Here is a 12,168-nt window from a genome sequence, read left to right as displayed (position 1 = left end):
TATTGACTTTTGAAAGATCATTGCTCCGCGATCTCCACATCTACTTCCTTCAAAACACAAGGGTGCATTCCATCCGGTCCTGGAGATATATCTACCCTTAGACTATTCAGCTTCCTGAATACTTTCTCTGTCGTAATTGTGACTGCGCACACTTCTCTTCCCTGACACCCTTGAGTGTCCGGTATACTGCTGATATCTTCCTCAGTGAGGACTGATGCAAATACTCGTTCAGTTCCTCAGCCATCTCCTTATCTCCCATTACAATTTCTCCAGCATAATTTTCTATCGGTCCTATATCCACTCTCACCTGTTTTGTATTCTTTATATACTTGAAAAAGCTTTTAGTATCTTCTTTGATATTATTTGCTAGCTTCTTTTTATCCTTTTATAGGTCACCTCTTCCCTCTTAATGGCCTTCTTAGTTTCCTTTTGTAAGCTTTTAAAAACTTCCCAATCCTCTGTCTTCCCACTAATTTTTGCTTCCTTGAATGTCCTCTCCTTTGCTTTTACTTTGGCTTTGACTTTTCTTGTCAGCCACTGTCGCAACCGTTTTCCATTCGAAAATGTCTTCTTTTTTGGAATATATCTGTCTTGCACATTCCTCACATCAGGCATAAACTCCAGCCACTGCTGTTCTGCCGTCCTTCCCGCTAGTGTTCCTTTCCAGTCAAATTTGGCCAGTTCCTCTCTCGTGCCACTGTAATTTCCTATACTCCACTGAAATACCGACACATCTGATTTCGGCTTCTCTTGCAGAGATATATACAACAAATTCCACAGATCTTCCACACACTGACTAAATAAGTTGCTCCGCATCTCATTTCTAAAAGGAAATCCTTCAACCCTCCTGTCCTAGAATAGATGGCATTGTTTACAAGTTTGCAGATGATACAAAGATTGGTGGAGGGGCCAGTAGTATTGAGGAAACAGTCAGGCTGGACAATGTCTTGGATGAGGAGAATGGGAAAGAAATTGGCAAATGATATACAAGTTAGAAAATGCATAGTTATGCACTTTGGTCGTAGAAATAATGTGCAGATTTTTTTCAAATGTGGAGTAAACCCAAAAAGCTGATATGAAAATGGACTTAGCAATCATTCTGCAGAACACCCTAAAGGTTAACTTGCAAGTAGAGTCAGTGGTGAGGAAGGCAAATCCAATGTTAGCATTCAATTCAAGAGCAGGGATGTGATGCTGAGGCTTGATAAGGCACTGGTGAAGCCTCACCTTGAGTGTTGTGAACTTGGGCTCCTCATCTAAGAAAAGATGTGCTGGCATTGCAGAAGGTTAATTTCTTAAGGATGATTCCAGGAATGAAAGGGTTATCATACGAGGAACGTTTGATAGCTCTGTGTCTGTACTCTCTGGAATTTAGAAGGATGACGGGATCTCATTGAAACCTTTCGAATGTTGAAAGGCCTAGACAGAGTAGATGTGGAATGGATTTTTCCCATGGTGGTGGAGTTTAGGACAAGAGGGCATAGCCTTAAGATGGTGGGGCATCTATTTAAAACAAATGTGAACAAATTTGAGCCAGTGGCTGGTGAATTTGTGGAACTTGTTGGGTGTATTTAAGGCAGAACTTGATAGGTTCTAGATTGGACGCAGCATCAAAGGTTACGGGGTGAAGACCAGGTAGTGGGACTGAGGAGGGAAACGAAGGATCAGCCATGTTTAAATGGCGGTCCAGACTCGATAGGCAAATGGCCTAATTCTGCTCCTATGTCTTATGGTTATCAGACCACTACATTGAAGCATTGAGAGATTGAGCTCGGACACACCAACAAGCATTGACATGGGTCAAGATTTCATCTCGGGAGAAGCACACACAGCATAACCGGCCTGGCAAAGCTCCCTCACACCCATACACAGGAAGGATTGGCAGATTGTAGTCAGAGCCTCAGCAATGTACGTTGTTATTTCCCTCAGTAACCTGGAAACCAATCTCTTCAGAGACAGTCATTTATTCATTTAAACAACTCAATCACGTGTGACACATTGAAAACACCAGACATGTGATGACACACTGTAACATACAAATTCTTCAATGTGCACACTCTCCTTCAATGTATATACACACCACACGGATATTTACCACAATCAACATACACACACACACACACACACACACACACACACACACACACACACACACACACACACACACACACACACATTCATCATAAATTACTATAAATTGCACATTGCACATTGTAACAGATGTAATTGCAGATGTAACGTAAAGATTTTTAATCCTCATGTATATGAAGGATGTAAGTAATAAAGTCAATTCAATTCAAATCAATTTATTGTTTTCCCTCCCAATCATTCTTTCAGTTCCTCTCTGTAGATATTTAAAAGCTTCCCAATCCTCTTTCTTCCTGCTAATTTTTGTTTTGTTGTATGCCCTCTCTTTTGCCTTTACATTAACTTGACTTCCCTTGTCAGCCACGGTTTTACTATGTTGCCATTTGAATATTTATATATTTTTGGAATACATCTATCCTTCACCTTTCTCATTTTCCCAGAAACTGACACCATTTCTGCTCTGCTCTCATCCCTGCCAGCATCTCCTTCCAATTTGCTTTGGCCAACTCATCTCTCAGTCCACTGTAATTTCCTTTACTCCTCTGAAATACTACAATGTCAGACTTTACTGTCTCCTTATCAAATTTCAAGTTGAACTCAGTCACGTTGTGAGCACTGCTTCCTAAGGTTTCTTTTAACTACTCACCTCTGGTTCAATACATAACACCCAATCCAATACAGCTGTTCCCCGAGCAGGCTCAACGACAAACTGCTCCAGAAAGCCATCACATTGCATTCAACAAACACACTCTCTTGGGATCATTTACCAACCTGATTTTCCCAATTGTCCTGCATGTTGAAATCTCTCATGATGATCATAGCATTGTCCGTTTCTATTTCCAGTTGTAACCTGTGGGCCTCAACCCACTGACTGTTGGGAGGCCTGTATATGACTGGTGTCAGTGTCACTTTTACTTTTGCAGTTCCTTACCTCAACTCACAAGGATTCAACATCTTCCAATCCTATGTCACATCTTGCTGCTGATTTACCAGCAGAGCCACACCACCCCATCGGCCTTCCTTCCTTCCTCCGATACAATGTGTAATCTTGAACATTCAGCTCCCAACTACAACCATCCTTCAGCCACGATTCCGTGATGGCCACAACATCACACCTGACAATCGGTAATAGTGCAACAAGATCATCCACCTTATTTCTCATACTCCATGCATTGAGATATAACACTCTCACATGGTGGATTGGATAGTGGACTACTTGACAGTTAGACCCCAGTATGTGCGGTTGGGAGACTGTAGGTCTGACACGGTGGTCAGCAGCACAGGAGCGCCGCAGGGGACCGTGCTCTCTCCGGTCCTGTTCACCCTGTACACATCAGACTTCCAATATAACTCGGAGTCCTGCCATGTGCAGATGTTCGCTGACGACACGGCCATAGTGGGGTGTGTCAGGAATGGACAGGAGGAGGCGTATAGGAAACTGATACAGGACTTTGTGATATGGTGCAACTCAAACTACCTCCGTCTCAATATCACCAAGACCAAGGAGATGGTGGTGGACTTTAGGAGATCTAGGCCTCATATGGAGCCAGTGATCATTAATGGAGAATGTGTGGAGCAGGTTAAGACCTACAAGTATCTGGGAGTACAGTTAGACGAGAAGCTAGACTGGACTGCCAACACAGATGCCTTGTGCAGGAAGGCACAGAGTCGACTGTACTTCCTTAGAAGGTTGGCGTCATTCAATGTCTGTAGTGAGATGCTGAAGATGTTCTATAGGTCAGTTGTGGAGAGAGCCCTCTTCTTTGTGGTGGCGTGTTGGGGAGGAAGCATTAAGAAGAGGGACGCCTCACGTCTTAATAAGCTGGTAAGGAAGGCGGGCTCTGTCGTGGGCAAAGTACTGGAGAGTTTAACATCGGTAGCTGAGCGAAGGGCGCTGAGTAGGCTACAGTCAATTATGGAAAACCCTGAACATCCTCTACATAGCACCATCCAGAGACAGAGAAGCAGTTTCAGCGACAGGTTACTATCGATGCAATGCTCCTCAGACAGGATGAAGAGGTCAATACTCCCCAATGCCATTAGGCTTTACAATTCAACCGCCAGGAGTAAGATATGTTAAAGTGCCGGGTTGATTGTATTTAATGTATTTAAGTAAACTACTTAAGAACTTTTTAAAAGCTATTATTAATGCTTTTTGAGAGAGTGATTTAGATGCATATCATATTTTTACTGAGTTAAGTATTGTATGTAATTAGTTTTGCTACAACAAGTGTATGGGACATTGGAAAAAATGTTGAATTTCCCCATAGGGATGAATAAAGTATCTATCTATCTATCTATCTATCTATCTATCTATCTATCTATCTATGTATCTATCTATCTATCTATCTATCTATCTATCTATCTATCTATCTATCTATCTATCTATCTATCTATCTGTGTACTGTATCTGCTCCCCTTATTAATTCTGCATCACTAATGCACTGATACTCACCCTGCTAGCTGCAATTTTCTCCTCGCATCTGTCCGCCCTGTCTGACAGTCTGACTGCACGCTATCTTTGCATTTTACCATCAGTCCTATCTCTTCACTCCAGTTCCCGCGCACCCCCCCCCCCACCAAATTAGTTCAGACCCTCCCCAACAGCTCTATCTACCCTCTTTGTGAGAATATTGTTCTCCCTCGGGTCGAGGTGCGAACCATCCCTTTTGAGCAGGTCATTCCTCCACCAGAACAGATCCCAATGATCCAAGAATCTGAATCCCTGTTCCCAGCTCCATCTTCTCAGCGATGTTTATCTGCCAAATGATCCTGTTTCTACCCTGGCCCTATCCTGGTTCAAAATTTACCAAAATATCTGGCTCTTTTCCCTCCCTCTCTAAAATGCATCAGACACGATTCGAGGCATCCCTGACCCTGGCACCCAGGAGGCAACATACCATTCGGGTGTCCCGTTCACATCAATAGATTTTCCTGTCTGTTCCCCTGGCGATTCAGTCCCCGATCACGACCACTCCCATTTTCTGCCTCTAACAACAGTGAGAGATGCTGATCCGGAAGGGGGAAGACCTGTGTCAGTCAGAGTCTGCACTCACAGGGCACATGAAGGACTTGTATATTTTCCTGACAATCCCTGTCACCACACTGATATCTGCTTTTATTCCCTACAATATTATCGCCAGTATTAAATTCCCAGCTCCTCTGGTATATCCAAACTCATGTCCTGGTATGTTAGAGCATTTTCCTGGGATCAGAACACAGTGGTTTATCTGCTAGTCCCGTGTATTGGTTGTATTGTGACCCTGTGCTGGTCTGTTCAGGGGTCTGACATCTCCAGCTGACCATGTGACAGTGATGCTTCCCAGTCGGTGGGGTTGATGTGGAATAAACTTCAGTTCCCCTTCAGCCCAGTATTACAGACAATCTTTGCCTCAAATTGGAACTAAATTGAGCTTCATAAACAAGGAGAAATGAATCTTTGTAAGTTTTACCTCGATTAATAGCATCAAGCGTTTCTCTCAGCAATGTTTTCAACAAATAGAGATGATCAAATTTTTCAACCGTTAGGGTCTCATCTGTCACTGACAATTCCTGGATATCGTCATTAATCCTGTAAATATTAAACTGCTGGTTATAAATTGCTATTCTGAACTATTTTACAAATCCATTCAGGGTTTCAGTAAAGGGCCTGTCCTACCTTCTGTTCCGACCAGCTTCCTCCTGAAATAAATAAAACACAAATCCAATTAGACTTGGACTTACTGTCCACATCCAGAACTTTATCCAAATCATTACAAGGTGTTGAAAATTCCCACTCCCGCAATCACTCACACACACGGACAATACAGAACCACAGGGTAAATTACAGGGAAAGTTTCTGAATGTCAGACCATTACTGAGAGGATGAAACTTACAGGGAAGACAGGACAGGCTGTGCATTATCATCTGGATATGACGTCAGTGTGATAGGATGGAGGAATTTAAGATCAGTGATGTATGTGATTGTGTGCGGGTGGCGAAAGTACCTCTATTTATGGGGAGACTTGTGGGGAGATGTAATTCCAGATGGATTTTAACAAATTCTTCAAGAAATTTAGTGAGGAGGATGTGGAACTCAGTGCCACAGGAGTGGATGAAATGGAACAGCAGAGATTGAATGTAATGGGGAGGCTGGATAAACACATGAGGGACCAGGGAGTTCGGGGCATAAAGAGACAGTGAAAGATTCCCATTTGATGGAAACCAGATATGGAGGATAAGTCTAATATGTGGGTCGCATTCTTTGTTCTCACTGATTAACAGAGAGACCCTCACACCCACAGCCTCTGACTGGAACTGGGTGTTAATGGGAATTTTAGAGGATATTTAATGCGGTAATTAAGGAAACAGTCAGCAGCTCTGTGTTATGCTCGGAGTAAATAATTTCAGAGAGACTTTCAGTCTGTCCTGGGATGTGCAGAATTTGTGGAAGTCCAGTTTTGGGACAATAGGCAATAGGTGCAGGAGTAGACTACTCGGCCCTTCTAGCCAGCACCGCCATTCACTGTGATCATGGCTGATCATACACAATCAGTTCCCGTTCCAGCCCTCTCTCCAAATCCCTTGACCCCGCTGTCTATAAGAGCTCTATCTAACTCTTGAAGGCATCCAGAGACTTGGCCTCCACTGCCTCTGAGGCAGAGCGTTCCACATATCCACCACTCTCTGGGTGAAAAGTTTATCGGCATCTCTGTTCTAAATGGCCTACCCCTTATTCTTAAACTGTGGCCTCTAGTTCTGGACTCACCCTTCAGCGGGAACATTATTCCTGCCTCCAGCGTGTCCAATCCCTTAATAATCTTATTATTATGGGACAACAACAACCCTGAATAGATGCATGAATTGTCTGGTGAGAAACAGTTTACTGCCATTTGTAAATGCTGTGTGTAGGAGCAACACGTCTGTTTTCTATCTGCATTGTATTCTGTGTTTCGTGTTTATTATGGTAATTCGTCACGTGAGTGGGGACGTGGTAAAAGCGAAGGGAAAAAGTTAAGTATCTGTACTTTGTTCTGGGCAGTTTTGAGCTGGAGACGGGCGGATGTCATTCTGTTCTTGACCGCTGTGTTGCAGCTCACTTTACAATGAATTACCCTGAAGTTTCATCGCTTCAAGATTGTATTTTGCTAATGAAGGACTGAAAGCGTATCTTGGACATTTTGAAATGTCATTATTGGAGTGATGGGAGGGCGCATCATGCAAGTATAACAACTTGTGTGAGGTCGCCAGCAGCGGCAATTGATTTGTTAGAATTGGCTTCGGTGCTGTGTTTATTTCAAATATACCGCTGTTCATTTAGTGCCCTTTGACAGGAACAAATTGAAATATAATCCCTCACCTTGAGAAACATCACACTGTCTTTCTGATCCATCTGTTCCTTTAACTTTGAGATTTCCTCCTGAATAAACCTTATATTCTCTTGAATCTCCCGAAGATTTTTCTCCATTGGATTGAGAATCCTCTTCTCTTCTTCCCTGAGATTCCTGAGTAAGCTCTGCTCTTTCTCAGTGATAATCTGGCGCAGTTCAGCAAACTGGCATGTGATGAGGGACTGAAGGCTGTGTGACTGTTCCTGTCGAAGGAAAGGTGAAGATTAATATACTGTATTGCTGTGCTCTGTTTCCTTTTGTCGTTAAGTTCGGTCTATTAGAGTCAATGCTACTTCTGAGTGCATTCCCGTGAACACCATTCCTTCACGTTTTCCTGAAACCTATTCTCACTTATTGACCCATAAACTCCCATCTGATTCACACACACCCTCCCCACCTTTACAGGGTTAACGGTAATTAGCCATTCATCCGGCATGTCCTTGGGATGTGTCGGAGTCTCTCGTGGTCACAGGGACAGCATGCAACCTCCACACAGACAGCAGCAGAGGTCAGGATCGAACCCAGGTCACTGGAGCTGCGATACTCGGCTATTCTGCATTAAATGGAGCAAAACCCGACTGTAATATCAGAAATTCCGCTCAGGAAGCCTCACCCGAACTCCGGAAATCTTCTCTTTCTGTTGCTGCTCCTTTTCCTGGAAGTCTGATTTCTTTTTTGTGAGAGAGTCTAAGGAAGATTTTAGCTGATCCTGGAAGTCAGAGAGTGAAGGAAATAGAAACAAAGATGCATCAAAAGAAACATGTGATCAAACCCGATTATCATACAAAATGCCGGAGTCAGTGAGTCAGGCAGCATCTATTCAGGGGAAATAAACAGTCGGTTTTTCGGGATGAGACCCTTCATTAGGACTGGGAAGGAATCGGACAGAAGCCAGAATAAAAAGGTTGGGGATGAGAACCAGCTGACAGGTGACGGGTGAGAGACAACGTGAGGGGGAACGTGGGGGCGGGTGATGAAGTGAGAAGCTGACAGGGAGACAGGTGGAAGAGGTAAAGGGCTGGTAAAGAAGGAATCTAATACGAGAGGACAATCGACCATGGAAGAAACGGGAGGAACTGGGCTGTTTGCGGCCCTGAATGGTGAGGAGGGAGGAGGTTAGGAGTCAGATATAGCACTTGTCCCGCTTGCAGATGTCAGTGCCAGAAGGGAGATCAGTCGGGAGGAGCGAGTGGATCAGGGTCATACAGTACGGGGAGTGATCCCTACAGAGAGCGGTGAGTTGCGGGGTGCGGAGGTGGGCTGTGGGACGGAGAGATGCTAGAATCCCGTTGGAGATGGCGGAAGTTGCGAAGAATGATGTGTTAGTTATGTAGGCTCGTGTAATGGTATGTAGGAGAAAGGAAATGTGTTAAGTATTAAATTAATGTTAGTTTTACCGTGTAGATTTTAACAGCTTCTTTAATCGGCATGAAGCGGTGCTCTCTGTGTTCCTGCGCGTCTCTACAGATCACACAGATCAGTGTCTTGTCCGTTTCACAAAACAGCTTAAGTTCTTCCTCATGTTCCTCGCAGTGAAGTTTACTTTCCTTCTCTTTCGGATTCGGGTTTAGATTTCGAGCTTTTTCAGCCAGATTTGCTAAGGCCCGATTCACTCTGAGGGTGCGGTCAGCAAACACCTCTCTACATTCCGGGCAGGAGTTTCTCTCCTCCGTTTCCCAATACTGTGTGATACAAGAGCGACAGAAGTTGTGTCCACACTCCAGTGACACCGGATCGGTGAAGAAATCCAGGCAGATGGGACAAATTGTCTCCTCGGTCCAACTCTCGACCGGTCCTTTCGAAGCCATGTTAACTCCCAGCACTTCCTGATTCAGAATGCTTTCACTTTCGGGGAGCTGCTGATCCCCTGCAGTACCGCAATTGTCCACTACACGCGCTGCAGTCTCAGTGAATGAACATGACGAAGGGTCTCGGCTCGAAACGTCGACAGTGCTTGTCCTTATAGATGCTGTCTGGCCTGCTGTGTTCCACCAGCATTTTGTGTGTGCTGTTTGAATTTCCAGCATCTGCAGATATCCTCGTGAGTGGAAATTCTGGCCATTTCTATGTTTAGTGTGGGATCAAAAACACATTAAACAGGCAACAGATAAGAAAACGCGGCCATGGACTGTCTAAGCCCGGCTACGAGCGGAGGAGGGTTGGCCATATGGCCAGCAACCCCATCTCTTAAAAACCTAGAGCGACAAAAACGTCAGCTGAATCTCCAAAGGCCTCATCCCTGCGGTCGGAAGGACCTTCCCCTGGAAGACGATTGAAGTCCTGCGCTGAAAGGAGAAGCCATGTCCCCCCCTGGGGTGGTTCACTACTACAATAACTGTGAGGCTTCCTCAGACAACCCGGCCACTCCCTGTCCAGTGTAGAGGATCACTGTAGTTCCAATGGTGTCCCTGTAGTCTGGAATGTGTCAGTCGGCAGCATTCCTGTACGACTGGGGTTCCCAATTTTTTTTTATGCCAAAGACCAATACCAGTAATCGTGGACCCCAGGTTGGGAACCGCTGTTCTCCGGACATCTCGATGTGATGGCAGGCCAACAAGTTTTTTCCGTGTTTCCCCGAGTTGATAATCTTCCAGCAGAACTCGCTGTCCGTTTTCCTGCGCGTCCTGGGAACAGCCCGAGGATCAGTGAGCCATCTGTCACGCAGCTGCTGTGGCACAGACCCTTGCATCTTTCTCCACAGATCTTCGCCAGCCCACAGTCCGCAAAGAGGTGAGTGACCGTCTCGTCTCCACTGCAGTAATCTCGGGTCAGCGCGCTGTGGGAGTGATCTCCGGGCATGCAGCAAGGATCAGACTGGGAGGGGCCCTCTCGCCGCCAGACAGGTGAGGTCCTGGTGCCTGTTGGTGAGATCTGGTGATGAGGCATTCTGCCAGATGGTCTGGACTGTCTGCGCAGGGAACCACTCCACTGTGTCCATCCAGTCCTTCTCCTGCAGTAACTGCAGGACATTCCGTGCTGACCACTGTCTGGTGTTCTTGTGGTCACACCTGCTGGTCTGAAAGAACTGTCACCAATTTCATTAACACAAGGTTCACATGGAGAAACTTCCTGATTGAGACAGACACAGTCTCACAGGGTATTTACAGGGTAGGGGCAGGAATAATGATTCCCCTGGCTGGGCAGTGGAACCAGGGATCACAGACTCAAAATCCGAGGTCACCTCAGCAGGACTGAGATGAGGAGAAATTTCCCCAACTCAGGGCAGTGAATATTTGGAGTTTTCTCCACAAGTTTTCTAAATTAAACGGACATATTTAGGGGCTCGGCGATGTTGGGAACGTTGCAGGAAACTGACGCTGAGGTCAAAGATCAGCCATGTTCTGAGTGAGGGGCAGAACAGCGCAACGGGCCGAATGGCAACGCCTGCTGCTGATTCTTATTTTCTAAATGACGAGTTGATCTTTGCGCCTTGTTCTCCCTTGGCCTTCAGCCTGTCGGATTACACAGGGGAGCGGTGAGAGCTCCGGAGATCCATCAGCAGCCGCTGCGGTTATTTCATGCTCTTGTTATTTATCCTGCTTCAACATATTTGCATTTGCACAGTTTGTTACCTTCAGCACTCTGGCTGATCTTTCTCTGCCTGCTTCTGTTATGGTTACTATTCTATACTTTTTCTAAGTGTGTCCGCAGGAAAATGCTTCTCGGGGTTGTATGTGGTGTCTTATCTGTATTCTGATAATAAAATTTACTTTGAAATTTGAGTTTCGGGGAACTTCCTTTGATTCTGAGAACAAACTGTGACTGACATCTCCAGCTCCCAGTAGCAGCCCGTCCTCAGGCACGCTGGGAGAAGGAGGTTACCATTGGCTGAGGGGTGTCAGTGGGCGGGACGCTGAGCCCCGGCCGGGCCGGAGTTTGTAACCGGGACCGAGTGAGGCCGGAGACCGGGAGCTGCGCCCGGGTTTCGGCTGCACCACCGGCGGGTCTTGAATCCTTTCGAAGGCAGAGCTGAAGAGACTGGCAATGATTCCGTGAGATGTTTCAGCTGCACGGAGGGCGCCCGGCCTTTCCCCGCCGAGGATCGGGGCCTGTCGTCTGGAGTTGTCTCCCAGACCCGTCCCTTCCTGCTGGGAGACGGGAGCTGCCTCGCAGCGGCTGCCGATGGATCTCCGGAGCTCTCACCGCTCCCCTGTGCAATCCGAACGGCTGAAAACCAAGGCGCACAGGTAAACTCGTGCTTTAGAAAATATGTATGCGTGGCCATTCGGCCCGTTGCGCCTATTCTACCCTTTCCTCAGAATACCCGATCTTTGACATCAGCGCCACTTTCCTGCGACGTTTCCATCATCGCTGAGCCCCTAAAGTTGACTTTAAATATATAAAACTTGTGGAGAATATTCCAAATATTGACCACAACCTGGGTGAGGAAATTTCTCCGGATCTCAGCCCTGCTGAGGTGACCTCGGATTTCGAGCCTGTAAACCCTTGTTCAACTCCCGCCCCCACCCCGGCCAGGGAAAACATCATTCCTGTCCCTACCCTGTCAACACCATGTGAGTCTGTGCCTGTTTCAGTCAGACCACCTCTTATTTCTCTCGTTTTGAGACAGGCCCAATCACTGTAATCTCTCTGAGGACACTACCACAACCCCAAAATCAATCTGGGAAACTTCTTCATTCCATTTATCCGATAGTCTGCCTCTGGGACGGGGACCAGACCTGTGCACAGTGTTCCATGCAGGCTCTCACCA

At 46.0% G+C, this 12,168-nt stretch overlaps 1 protein-coding gene across 1 annotated transcript in view; it reads right to left on the bottom strand.

The window, feature by feature from the left end:
- Positions 1-11,763, bottom strand: part of LOC140723703 (zinc-binding protein A33-like) — a 56,482-nt gene extending 44,719 nt beyond the window's left edge. Inside the window, exons 1-4 of the mRNA XM_073038260.1 lie at positions 11,722-11,763; positions 7,427-7,654; positions 5,747-5,769; positions 5,541-5,659 (exon numbers count right to left, since the gene is read on the bottom strand). Coding sequence (XP_072894361.1) covers positions 5,541-5,659; positions 5,747-5,769; positions 7,427-7,654; positions 11,722-11,763 — 412 coding nt within the window. The remainder of the gene's footprint in view (positions 1-5,540; positions 5,660-5,746; positions 5,770-7,426; positions 7,655-11,721) is intronic.
- Positions 11,764-12,168: the final 405 nt, after the last annotated feature.

Source organism: Hemitrygon akajei, unplaced genomic scaffold, assembly GCF_048418815.1.
Source record: "Hemitrygon akajei unplaced genomic scaffold, sHemAka1.3 Scf000127, whole genome shotgun sequence".
NCBI classification, from domain to species: Eukaryota; Metazoa; Chordata; class Chondrichthyes; order Myliobatiformes; family Dasyatidae; genus Hemitrygon; species Hemitrygon akajei.
Note: the sequence above shows the minus strand (reverse complement) of the source record. Positions and strands in the feature narration are given on the sequence as shown.